The 14143-nt window shown below is 34.9% G+C and overlaps 1 protein-coding gene across 5 annotated transcripts in view; it reads right to left on the bottom strand.

Annotated features, from left to right (window-relative positions):
• Positions 1–13325, bottom strand: part of LOC143380955 (cytochrome P450 2C9-like) — a 32557-nt gene extending 19232 nt beyond the window's left edge. For 2 of the 5 annotated variants that reach the window (XM_076834137.1, XM_076834136.1), the window contains exons 1-5: positions 13158–13325; positions 8419–8581; positions 8107–8256; positions 4581–4741; positions 979–1155 (exon numbers count right to left, since the gene is read on the bottom strand). In XM_076834137.1, the coding sequence (XP_076690252.1) occupies positions 979–1155; positions 4581–4741; positions 8107–8256; positions 8419–8581; positions 13158–13325 (819 nt within the window). The remainder of the gene's footprint in view (positions 1–978; positions 1156–4580; positions 4742–8106; positions 8257–8418; positions 8582–13157) is intronic. The other 3 variants (XM_076834139.1, XM_076834140.1, XM_076834141.1) reach the window with 3 other exon arrangements.
• Positions 13326–14143: the final 818 nt, after the last annotated feature.

The raw sequence follows: 14143 nt of genomic DNA on the forward strand, positions 1-14143 counted from the left end.
TTTTCTCTCATATGTAGCAGTTTGAGAGACATTAAAAAAATAAAGGGACATTGTCACAATGGAAAAAAGACAAGGACAAAAGAGAAAGGGAATGGGGGAAAGGAGAAGAGGGAGGAAATGGGAAGTATATGGGAAAGAAACTGACAAATTTGTGCTACATGCATGTATGAATATATCACAATATATCCCACTCTTATGGATAATTCTAATTCTAATGTATTAATAAAAACCTTTAAAAAGACGACAGTACAGAAGTAACAACTCAAAGATGGTAGACTAACAACTTCCATGTATAAGTCCTGAAACAACTGACCTGGTATGAACTGTCTGAAGCAACTGTTTTGGAACTCTGGAATCTAGGTGATAATATAGAATCCAGGGAAATATTTGATTAAGAAAAGTTCTCATAAATCTCAGTGTCTCATGAACCAGCTACTCTTCCCCATAGAGCAGCATCCACGGCAGGCAGCTGTGAGGATACTGGTCTGCATTCCTGTTGCTCCTGGTTGATCTTAGAATGGGCAACAGGGATCCTGTCCTACAAAATCAACCTTTATATGTTTTGGTCACTTGATCTGAATCACTGAGGAGCCATTACACAGTCTGGTCATTGTAGAGTTTCCCATTCTCTTATACACTGTGTACAAACAATCATTTTAATTTGCGTTTTGTGACTCAAATTTTATATTTTGTAGCTTGTCTATAATTATTTCCTTATCACCTGAAGTGTGAATTTTGTCTTTCATCAGGTAGATTGTTAATATCTATGGAACACTATCCATGTATTCTAGCTGTTTAACTATTCAATTTTAATTTTTCTATGATAATTCATGCATATCTATAAAGATGAGATGTGCTTAAAGTGCTTGTCAAGAATGTCTTGCCTGACCACTGAACTAGCCCTAGCAACCACAAATTAATCAATGAACCACAAAATGTAGAAGCAATCAGATAACTGAGCTGTTGTTCACATTCTACCTCTTCCATTTTAATCAGGAAGCAGTCGATGAAGTCCCGAGGATTGTTCATATCTAGGGATTCTTGGTGTTCCTTTATTTTCTTCAAAAAATGCTGTTTTAGATCAGAAGAATTCTTGAGAAATGTTTTATGACTCCCTGGGAAATAATCAATGAAAGCAGGAAAATTGTTGCAGACCTACAAAATAAAAACCTTTATTTATTAGAAACAGATAAGAAAAACGTGAATATTATGCCTAGCCCATCTTAGAAAATATAACTTTAAAGTTTTTTTTAAAAAAATTGGTTTCCACCTTGAGGGAGAAGTTTTCACTGTATGTGCATAACAATTCCCTAGCTTATAGAAAGATTATAAGGAGAGAAATATGACCAGAGGATCAGAAATGATAACCCTTTCCTATATTCATCCATCATCTTTAAGGATAAAAATTTATATAAATGTTCTCCATTTTCAATCTAATTTTTCTCTACAATCTGGAAATAGAGCTTGGTGTGAATTACCATGACTGATACTTTGTAGATGAGAACAGAGTTTAGGGGAATTTGGGTAACCAGAGAAAGAGTACAATGCTTGGTAGTTATGAATGATGCTCAGTAGAGTAGAGAGAAGAGAACAGGGAGAGGGAGGAGGAGAGGGTCAGGGGAAGGAGTGGGGACTGAATTAGAACATATTATATTCCATGCTTTTATAATTATGTGAAAATGAATCTTATTGTTAAATATAATTAAAAAGAACTAATGCAAGTTAAAAAAATTAAAAAGCACAATGCTGTTCTCTGATTTTTCTTATATGAAGCACCTCAGAAATAGAGTAAATACTAGAGAATAGTGAAGGTTTCGAAAATACTGTGAAATACATTTGTGCATGAAGTAACTATGCACAAGATCTCACAATCGACTCATGAAAAATGCAGAACCTGCCAACTAAGCATAAGGCAAAAGTATACTGAGGATGGTACCCACTGAAATGCCATCATTTTATTAGACTAACTCTATTACCTTGTCAGGTCAGATGCCATCTGAAATGTTGTTATGGTTTAGATGAGAGGTGTTCCCCACGAGCTCATGTGTGAGGAAAATACAAGAGGGTTTAGAAGTGAAATAGTTGAGAAATGAGAGCCTTAATTGAACCAGGGCATTAATCCACTTGTGGTGATTAAGGTGGTGGTAACTCTAGGCAGGTTGTGGCTGGAGGAGCTGGGTCACTGGGGGTGTCTTTGGTGTATACATCTTGTCCATGGTGAGTGGAGTCTCTCTGCTTCCTGGTCTAGTGCCTTCAGCTAATTTTCCCCACCACACACTTCTGTCACTATATTCTGCTCACCTCAGTCCCCAAAGAATGGAGCCAGTCATCTATGGACTGAGACCTCTAAAATTATGAGCTCCAAGAAACTTTCCTTCCTCTCAATTGTTCTTTTCAGGCTTTTTAGTCAAAGATATGAAAAAACTAACTAAAGCAAGCATCAAAATTCTCTACCCGGTTCAGTTTCCTTGCAGCATCTATGCCCCCATTTTCCCTCCTTAATACCCTAAATGAAGGTATATCTTTTGTGTATATGCTTGTCTGAGGTTGATTTTTTATTTATTCTTTTCAGTTATAAATGATAATAGAATTCATTTGGACAGAATTATAACAGCATAAAATATAATTTATTCTAATTCCATCCCTAGTACTTCTCCTCTTCCTCCCTTCATCCCACCACTATTCCATTCCCTCTACTCTTCTGACCTTTCTGCTATCATACCTTTTTTAGGTTAGTGTTCTGTGTATTACATGATGGTGAGGTTCACTATGGCATATTGTTATGTGTACATAAGAATGTTAGGACAGATTCCTTTCATTGTCTTCCCCTATGCCTTCATTCCTCTCTTTCCTTCATTCTCCTTCATCTACTCCACTGATCATTTTTCTATGCTTTTCCTTTTATTTGACCCACTTTATTTTGGATTAGCTTTCACATATCAAAGAAAACATTTGACCCTTGGTTTTGTGGGACTGATTTATTTAACTTATCATGATAGTGTCTAGATCCATCCATTTACTGGCAAATGCCATAAAGTCATCCTTCTGTATGGCTAATACTCCACTGTGTATATGTACCACATTTTCTATATCCATTCATGTCTTGTAGGATACCTAGGTTGGCTCTGTAGCTTAGTTATTGTGCTTCAATAATCATTCATGTGCTGTGTCACTGTAGTGTGGTGATATCAAATCGTGTGTGTGTGTGTGTGTGTGTGTGTAAATTATATTCCATGCTGTTATAATTCTGTCAAAATGAATTCTGTTATCATGTATAACTAAAAAGAACCAATAAAAACAATCAACCCTAGACTTGCAACACATACACACAAAAGAAATACCTTCATTTAGGATATTTATACACACACACACACACACACACACACACACACACGGAAGAGTGGAAAACTGGGTAAAATTGCTGCTTCATTAATAGTTTTCTGAGAATTCTCCATACTGCTTTCCATGTTGGCTTCACTAATTTGCAGTCTCACCAACAACGTATGAGTGTACCCTTTTCCCCATATTTTTGCCAACATTTATTGTTACTTGTACTCTTGATAATTGTCATTCTGACTGAAGTAAGATGAAATATCAGTGTAGTTTTAATTTGCATTTCATAATTGCTAGAGATGTTGAACATGTTTTCATATATTTGTTGAACATTCATTTTTCTTCCTTGGAATAGTGTCTGTTTAGTTCCTTTGCCCACTTTTTTACTGGCTTATTTGGTATTTTGGTGTTGTTTTTTGAGTTCTTTGTATATCCTGGAATTAATGTTCTGTCTGAGGTGCAGGTGGCAAAGATTTTCTCCCATTCTGTAGGGACTCTCTCTACATTTTTGATTGTTTGTTGTGAAGAAGTTTTTAGTTTGATACCATTCCATTTATTGATTCTTTATTTTACATCCTGTGCTTTAGGAGTTTGTTGAAAAAGGCGGTTCATAAGCCAATATTATAGAGTTGGACTACTTTTTCTTGTAATAGGTACAGGGCTCTGGTTTAATGTCTGATCCACTTTGAGTTTGGTTTTGTGCAGGGTGAGAGATAGGGGTTCAATTTAATTCTGTCACATATGGATTTCCAATTTCCCCAGCACCATTTGTTAAAAAGGCTATCTTTTCTCCAACATATGTTTTGGATCCTTTAACAAGAATCAGATAACTGTATTTTTGCCAAGCAAAGTCATGAAATTTCTAAGTGGTGATTGGAGTGCAGACCTTGTGAATGATAAGTTCTCCACAGGGGTCTAGATGTCCACTGAGTGACATGATTGTAGTCATTTGTACTCCACTGTAGTCACCAAAGTACATTATAAATATTAGGCTTTATGGGGTATTAGGAAAAGCACTGGCCAGAAGCCAATAGATTTGCATGTCATCTCTCTAGTGGAAATTCATTTCGCTGTGCATAAAGTGAAGGACTCAGTCATATTTTCCTGATGCTCACTACATGACACCAAACTCTGGGTTAGACTGTGGTGTCTAGACTCACTTTACTGCTTGGACCACTAGAAGTTTTGACTTGGCAGAGTGAAGACCATATGTTTTCTAAGGAAGAAGGGGTAGGATATTGTCTCACCTGGATCCATGGGGAGCTCAGAATCTGCACATTTTCATTTAATTTCCTCATTAAGTTGAGAAAATCCTTATCTTTATAATCAAAACGATTATGGAAGACAATGGAGCAGATTACATTGCAGGGAGCACAGCCCAGGAGAAAAGTAGGATCACAGGGTGAGGCTAAAGAAGTGGAAACATTAAGAATTATCATTAAAAATACAAAAAAAATGTATTTCTCTTTGAGATAATAGGGAAAGGTAATTGTAGAAATCTAAACAATATCGACTTAGAGGATCCCTTGACATGAAAAGATTCAGCATCCTAAAAAATTATCACTTTTACTTTAGTCTCAAATTGACTTTTACCTTCTAGCCAGTTTAATAATGGTTAGGAAATGCTCCATTCAAATCTACCATGTTTTTAAGCCATTCTAACCCAAAGTTACACTTATTTGGAAAACATTTTAAAAGATCACTTTAAAAACCTCTATTAATTCAATTTCAGTACAGAATCATATTTGTCATTAAACCTGTGCATAATTAGGAATTATATAGAAAGCAAAAGAAGTTAGGGATGGTCATTGTAAATATATATATATACATATATATTTTTTTTTCTTTACCTCTCTCTGTCTCTCTCTCTCTCTCTCCACATACACACACACACACACACACACACACACACACACACACAGTCTTTACCTGTGCTGGTTTTACACATGAATCTTTCATATAGATGGTGACCACTGAAAGACCCATGTAAAAAAAAACCAGCATAGATAAGGACCAAATAGAGAGTAACTATGTACAAATATTTATATTTGTGGAACAAATGAATATAAGCAGAATATATTCAAGTTTTATGAGGAAAAAAGGCAAACATACATAAACAATGATATGCATTTATAAACATAAAAGTGACAAATTTTTATTTCAAATTAAATTTGAGGTAACACAGAAGTTAAGTTCATAAACAGAATTTGAAAGAGACGGAGAGAAAAATTGAGAGGGAAGTTTTTTGATCTTAGGAAATAGACCCTGTCATCTTCAACTGCCTCAAAATCTAATCTATTTGGCCATCCTGCCCCTGTGACCTTCTTCATAATTTCTCTGATTCATATAGTCACCAGTAGAACTGGTTAGTTTAGCTAATTTTAATGCTGGCCATCATTTTACAGGTGAAGAAACTAAAGTAGTAAAAATTAAAAATTTTAAAGTAGGAAAATGTTCTTTTTTGAGGGGCTCTATAAAAAGTAAATTATGAATAGGTGAAGAATAATTTTTATTTTTGTAAGTATCCAATATCAAAACTACAGATTTAAAGTTTACTTGATTAAAAAAGATTAACCAAGGAAGTGAAAAACCTCTACAATGGATATTACAAAAAGAAATTGAAGAAGACACACACACACACACACACACACACACACACACCGAGAGAGAGAGAGACAGAGAGAGAGAGAGAGAGAGAGAGAGAGAGAGAGAGAGAGAATCTCCCATGTTCAGAAATTGAAGATTTAACATAATTAAAAGGATCATTCTATCCAAATCAATTTTCAGGCTCAATTCAATTCCCATAATAATACCAAAGAAGTTCTTCACAGAACCAGAAGAAAACATCCTAAAATTCACGTGGAAGCACAAAAGAATCCAAACAGTCAAGACAATCTTGAGCAAAGGAGCAAAGCTGGAGGCAGGACAATGCCTTACTTTAAGGCCCACTAAAGAACCACCATAAGTAAAACAGCTTGCCACTGGCATTAAAATTGGCAAATAGAACAATGGAAGAGAAAGGATATCCCAGGGGGTGAAAAACACATGCATCTACACTCAACTGATTCTCAACAAAGTTACCAAAATTTATATAAATGTAGCATGCAGAAAATTGCAACTTGACCCTTATCACTCATCTGTACAAAATTAACCAAAATGTTTCAGAGACCTTACTGTAAGACCTGAACTCCAAAATAAACTAGAAGAAAACATAGGGAAAACACCTCAACATGGATACAAGTCATGTTTTTTTTTTTACATGATCCTATAAGCAAAATAGGCAAACAGATTACATGTAACTAAAAAGCTCTTAAACAACAGTCAATAGACTAAAGAGACATGCTACAGAATGGGAGATAATATTTGCCGAATATTCATCTAACAAAGGATTAAAATTGACAATGTACAAAGAAATAAAAACTTAACAAACTCCAAGTAATACAATTAAAAATGGAGAAATAATCTTAATAGGCACTTCTCAATAGAAGATATGCAACTGACCAATAAATATATTTAAAAAATGCTCAATATTATTAGCCATCAGGAAAATGCAAGTCAAAACTAACAAGAGATATTATTTTACCCTTGTTAGAATGGCTATCATCCACACACAAAAAGAAAAATAAGAAACACAAATTACCACCACCACAATACCGAATAACAAATATTGGAGAGGTATTTAGAAAAAGGGCACATTATATTGTTGGTGGGAATGTACATTAGGATAGCCATTATTTAAAAAAAAAAAAAAAAAGCAGTATGGAGTTTCCTCAAACAAACAGATCTTCCATATGATCCAAGTTCTGGTACATGGATGAAAGAAATGAAATCAACATACAACAGAGATTCCTGCATGTTCAGGAAAATTATGACACTCTAATAACTAAGATTATATTAAATAATGTTTATATCAACAGATGAGTGAAAAAGAAGGTCTGTTACATATACACAATGTATTTGTATTCAGTCATAAAGAAGAAAGAAATCTTGCCATTTGCAGCAAAGAGGAGAGAACTGGGGGACCTTATGGTAAGAGGTCAGAAACAGAAAGTCAAATATTGCATGGTCTCCCTCATGTGGGGAAGCTAAAATGAATGTGAACCTGAAGGTACAAGAGTGATTACTGGAGATGGGGAAGTTTATATGCTGGTGGTGAGAGGGATAGAGAGGTGGAGGGGATGGATTTTAAATGGTATTTGCTGCATTCATATGTAAAAATATCATAGTGACCCTTCTTAATATGGACTGATTACATGTCAATAAAAATACAATAGAATAATTAAAGAACCAAATGGGAAAAAAAATGATACAAAGGTAGCATAGAGCATTGGGCAGGAGCAAAGCTTTCAAGTTATATACTCCTCTGACAGATGAGGTAAATGTTCCAGTGTTCTAAGCTTTCAGAACAAAGGTTCCTTTTAGCTATGGAGTTAGAAGGTAATTAGGGAAGACTGGCAATTTCTTTTCTATATCACTCACTGTTAAAGTCTGATTTTTAGTCTTGCTTTTTTTGTTAATTTGGAAGACAAATTTGACAACAGAGCAATCTGAATCCAAGCTGAAAATCAGAGACAATGTGAAAAACACTTCATGGGTCAACAGAAAAGACACAGAGAGGTAAGTATTTAGCATAATCATGATTATTGAGACTTTTCAGGAGATATACAAATAATGTAAAACCAGAGATTAGTATAATTACTAGGTACTGGCCTTGGAAAACATCATGCATGAAGTCAGAAAGCAAAAGAGACTGTGATATAACAAATCACTCACACTCGGTTTTCCTCAACTCCTCCACAAGGCAACAGGCTTCCTCTTGAACTCGGTCCTCAATGCTCCTCTTCCCCATCCCAAAATTCCTCAGAGTCATGACTGAGAAGCGCCTCATCACTTTCCATCTGCTTCCAGTAGTTAAAATGATTCCTAAATGAGGGAGAGCAGAATCTAGGAGGATACCCCAGGCAAGGTAGAGGAAGTTGATAGGTGGCACCCACAGAAATGGTCAAGCTCAACCTGGCTTTCTCTTCTATATTTTCCTCCTCCCCATGACCATTGCTCAGACACCTCACATGCATGCACACTTACCAAGTCCTTTAGAAGCTCTATCAACCAGATGGAAACTGCCTCTTCCAGAAAATACTTCCCCATGATCAATCAGGGCTTCCTTCACAGCTTCATATCCATGCAACACCACAGTGGGCCTCGTACCAAAATACAGAGTGAACACAGGGCCATAGGCTTTTGACAACTGGAAATAGGAAAGAAAATGCAAACATTAGCTGAAGAAGATCAGCATTTGATCTTCATGTTCAGAATGATTCAGTCTGTTATTCAGATTAATCTCATTATATTAATTATATATTACAGTGCCATAAGAATCTTCAAATATTTCTAATTTGTACTCACAAATGTGATGGCAATCATAGTTATCACTTAAGGATGGTCTACTATGTGCCATATCCACTCAAGCAATTGATATCTACACTATAATTAATCCTCACATCAATGCATCTAGAGGACTTATTTGTCCTGTTTTACGTGCAAAGAAAATGAAGTCAGAGAATCACAAACTCATTTGTAGCATATCATTTTTAATAAACAGAAAACCCAAATTTAAATCTTTATTTTTCAACTTCTGATGCTAAACTATTTATCAAACCCCAGTGCTTATCCACCTTTATACCAACACTTAGCTGTTTTCTTCTGGGTCACTCTCGGGACTTGTGTCATAGAGATTTTGACTCAGTAAGCCCACAAGGAGTACTGGCAGTCTATATTTTAAAAAGCCAGATGATCGTAAGACTTATAGGTTGAGACCACAGCTATCACTATCACAGCAAGAGAGTGAATACCAGGAAGGCAACACCAGGCCATGCAGCATCTCATACAAGAACAATTTCTTTCACCTGATAATTCATAGGGTACAGAATGAAGCTTTGTGCAAAACCCACAAGGATTCTGTTACCATCCAGTAGATTCTGAATGGTCAGTTCTTTCCCTCACTCTCTTATTCTGATTCTCAGCCCATAGTTGTTTTTTTTTTTTTTTAACTTTTTAAATTAACAGCTTTATTGAGGTACCATTAATATATATATATTCACTTTGTAACTGAATATTGTACCCTTGGACCAACATCTCACCTTTTCTCTCACCTCTAGCCCCCAATAATCACCATTCTAGTCTCTATTATCATGAGTTTTAGGATTTTTGCTTTGTTTTGTAAGAATGTACGTGGAAGTGAGATTATGTAGTGGAGGTCTTTCTGTATGGCTACTTCCCTCATCATAAAGGCCTCTAGTCTGAGTCTATGTTGGGGTCATTAGTAGGTAATTTTTAAGACTAAATAAGATTTTATTTTATGTATAAATCACATTTGATTTATGCATTCAGCAACCAGTTGAGGCTTAGTTTGTTGTCATTTCTTGACTATTGAAGATAATGCTATAGTGAATATGGTGTGTGGATACCTTTTGGACATACTAATTTCATCTCTTTGAATACATTCTAAGACGTGGGGCTACTGGATCATAAGGTAGCTCTATTTTTCAACATTTTGTGGAAGCTCAAATATAGTCATTTCTGTAATGGCTGTATCAATTTACATTCCCAGCACCTCTGAGCAAGATTTCCCTCTTCTCTTTGCTAACACTTGCTATATTTTGACTATGATAACAGCAATCCTAACAGGTGGTTTTTCACTGATGTCACTAAAAAAAAAAACCCTACCAGAACAACTGTAGAGGAGAAAAAGTTTGAAGGCTCAGGATTTCAGAGAATTTCCATTTGCCAGATACAAATATATACCCCATATTCATGCTCCCAATGTACCCCTTTCTCCAGCCTAACCCACCTGCCTCCAGCCACCACTCAGTTAATCCCATCAGGGAGTAAATCATTGATTGCCTTAAGGTTATAACCCAATAATTTCTTTTACAATTCTTCTTGCATTGTCTCACACGTGAGCTTTTGGGGGATGCTTCACATCCAAACCATAATATTGTAATTCTGAATTGCATTTTCCTGATGATAAGTAATGTGAGCTTCTTTTCATATCCTCTTGGAAATTTGCATGCTTTTTGAAAAAAATATATCTATTCATATTCTTTGTCCACTTTTTATTAATTGATTTTAGTTCTAAATAATACTGAAGCTCCTTTCTTTTAATTTAAGTATGCTTATTTTGATGTTATTCTGCAAGCATGGAATATCATGTATTCTAATTCAGTCCCCATTGCTTCTTCTCCTTTCCCTTCTTTCTCCCTACTCCTTTTCCCTTTTCTCTACTGATGTTTCTTCTATTATTTTTAGTGTTTTTTAAAATTAGAGTCTTGTGAATACACACAGTTAGATTCATTGTATTACATTTATATATGTACATAGCAATTTTTGTCAGATTCATTGCATAGTTCTTCAACTTTGCCATACCTCCTCTCTCTACTCAATCCCTTTTTTTCTACTCCATTAATTTCTTCTATTTTTGTGGAATCTCTCCTTCTAACTTTTGCCCATTATTTTGGTCTAGCTTCCATATGTCACAGAAAACATTCAATCCTTCGCTTTGTGGATCTGGCCTATTTTATTTAGCATGATGGTCTCCAGTTTTATCCATTTTCCTCTTTGCCCATATTTAATAAGGTTACTTGTAAAGTTTTTTAGTTTAATTTTGTCGGATTTTGATTTTTAGTTCCTTCTACATTTTGGATAATATATTTTTCCTTCTATAGGGTCTTTTCTATTTGATCATTGTTTCATTTGGTATGCATAATTATTTTTAGCATGATTTAATCTCACTTTTGTATTTATCTTTTTTTTTTTCACATGTATACACTAACCCACAACAAGGAAGAGTAGGGAGGGGAGGAAAAGAAGTTCACTGGATTAGACAAAGAGGAATGAAGTGCAGGGAGAGTGGATGGGAATAGAAAAGGCAGTAGGATGAAGCAGACATAATTTTCCTTTGCTCATAAATGAATATGCAACCAGTGTAACTCCACATAATGTACAACCTGAAGAATGGGATTATAATTGGAATGCATGTGTGTATAATAAGTCAAAATACACACTACTATCATGTCAAAAGGCATTCTACTGTCATGTGTAACTAATTAAACAAATTAAATTTTTTTTTTCAAATATCATTTCACTGTAATTTATTATTTTTTACTTTTTTCCATTGTGTGAGAATTGTGTTTAGGGATGTGTATGGGCATGTGTGTTCTCATAGTATGAGTAGGTTTAATATATGTATACACATAATTTTGATCTCACTTTAACTGCTTTTGTTCTGTACCTGTTTATTATTTAGCTTTGGTTTCACAGAGGAGGGATGTATTCATATATAGGTTTGAATTGTTTTGATTTTACATTTACTAATTTGCTATACCTTGGTTTTTGTTCTTTTTATTGCCCCTTCTTCACTCTCTTCTCCTAATAATACTCAAATTTTCCTGTTCTTCTTCTTCTTTTTTAATTTGTAGACTACTTACATTTAATTCTTTATTTCTCCCTCTATATAGTCAACATTTGTGATCTATATACTGTCTCTCCAGGCTTCACTTTTTAAAACATTTCAAACTTTCTTTTTCTAACCTATTTTATCTTCACATAAGAAACTGTAATTTCACTAAAAAATAAAATTATATACTTTATGCAATTTGTACCTCATTCATGTTGTTATGACTATTAACACAGCTGGTAATGTACTAGACCCTGCTATCTAATGACCAATCTTGCTCACAGTTTGTATTGTTGATCCCACCATTCCTCTGTAGGTGGCAATTAGTGTTACAGACGTCAAAATAGATACTGAACATTTGTCTTAAGGCTATACATCTATTGGTAACAATAGTGCTATTTCTTGCTCAGCACTTCCTCTAAGTGCAGTTGGAGAGTGAGTGGGTCACTTCAGGTTCACAGAATAGATATCCTGTTCCCAAGCAATATATTCACAACTCAGCCCAGTAACAAAGAATCTCATCCCACCCATGTTCTAGCCAACCTCAGCATCAATATTACTTCAACACATAGAATTGAGGAGAAAAAAACATCAAACCAACAACCAGGCCCCAAGGAAGATCAACCACAGTGGTACCTCAGGTCATACCCATGAACGTACTCATATATCCAAAACACAGAGAAGTGCCTTCCCAAAATGTAGCTACACACAAAAGGACATAGGTTTAAAATGGAAAACGAATCCATCTCAAGTGAAGTAAAAGTACAAGACCTCTGAAAACTTGACAAAATAGACAAACAAGTCTTCCTCCTTAATTTACAATACCCCAGCAAAAAATCCCACTGATATGAAAGAGCATAAAATTTCAGAGAAAAATGATAGAAAACTGATTATAAAAATTTTCAATAAACTATAGGAAGTCCTAAGGAAAGAATTAGGAGAGAAAACTCAGTTGAAAGAGCATTTCAATAAAGACATAGACACATAAAAAACAATCTAGTCAGAATTGGAGATGAAAGACATAGACAAATAAAATTTCACTCAAAACCATAAGGATTATGGAAATTAGATTATGAAGCAAATAGAAAATCACAGTAATTGATTATGAAACAGGGAAATTTATTCCAGACTTTTGCCATTTTAATATTGCCATTAAATATTAAATGTAAATGGTTCTTTTATCCCTGATGTATTGTTTCATTACGTCTAACAATGAAAACTATAAAAAGCAATGGAAACATCATAATCAACAGAGTATTTGTCTTGCAGTATTCTCTTTTAATAACTTGCTTGTGCATATATATATTTAAACTGAAGGATTAATTTATTTATAATTTACAAGCCACTGGATAAGCATCAACATACTTACATTGGTTAAGGATTTGCTGAGGTTTTTAGTATCTATCTGTAGGATATTCCCAAGAATTGGGAGAGGCATGGGTCCTGGTGGGAGTCTCCCTCTCCCAGATCTCTGTCTCCATAATGAGAGGAGAAGAATACAAGAGAGACTGAGCACCAGGAGCACAGCAAGATCCATTGATGCTGCCTCCTTTTACTTTGACAGCTTTGAGCTTGCAGTCAATGTAAAGCTTTTATAGTGCTCCAAGTTAATCAGAATGTGTCCTATTGACACAAACTGCTGAACCAATAAACTAGATAAGTTACAATCCCTTCTGATTGTACATAGGTCCCCTGATAAGGATAAAAACAAACTATTATTTACTCTTGCTCTACCTTTCCAAACCTTTAATCATGACAATCTAGTTCAGCAATTCTGAGATAACAGAATAGGCATTAAAAAAAGAAAGAAAGAAAACAAACACACAAGCACACAACCTATGGTGGTATCCATGTGCAGCTAGGATTAAGAAAAAATAAAGCATTTTATCCAAAACACTGTTCAACATGCTGGTTGGAAATTCGTGACTTGGGGGAAAATAAGTGTATCTCTGACTTTTACATAAAATTATTGAACTTATGATATTTCATCAAAAAAATAAGATAGTTTGTCTTTGAAAAATCAAATCTCTTAAATATTTTAAAATGTTGACCTAAGATCACAAGTACCTAAGCCTAAACTGGGTAGTACAATCTAAACATTTTGAAATAACAAACATACATCATGACATAATTAAATAAATTTATAGAACATTTGCTATTTAGCACCCCAATACCCCCCAAATCCTGGGGAGCAAAAGGCAGAGATTATTATTTTTTATTTGAAAAATGGGGAAAGATAGGGGTCAGAACTGGAATCGACAGGGGTCAAAACTGGAATTTGAATGAGCTCCAATGCCCATAATGGGTGCTATGGCTTACATCAGAGCTGCCTCCAAAGCCACCTTAGAAGAGTAA

This window comes from Callospermophilus lateralis, chromosome 15 (genome assembly GCF_048772815.1).
Source record: "Callospermophilus lateralis isolate mCalLat2 chromosome 15, mCalLat2.hap1, whole genome shotgun sequence".
Lineage (NCBI taxonomy): Eukaryota > Metazoa > Chordata > Mammalia > Rodentia > Sciuridae > Callospermophilus > Callospermophilus lateralis.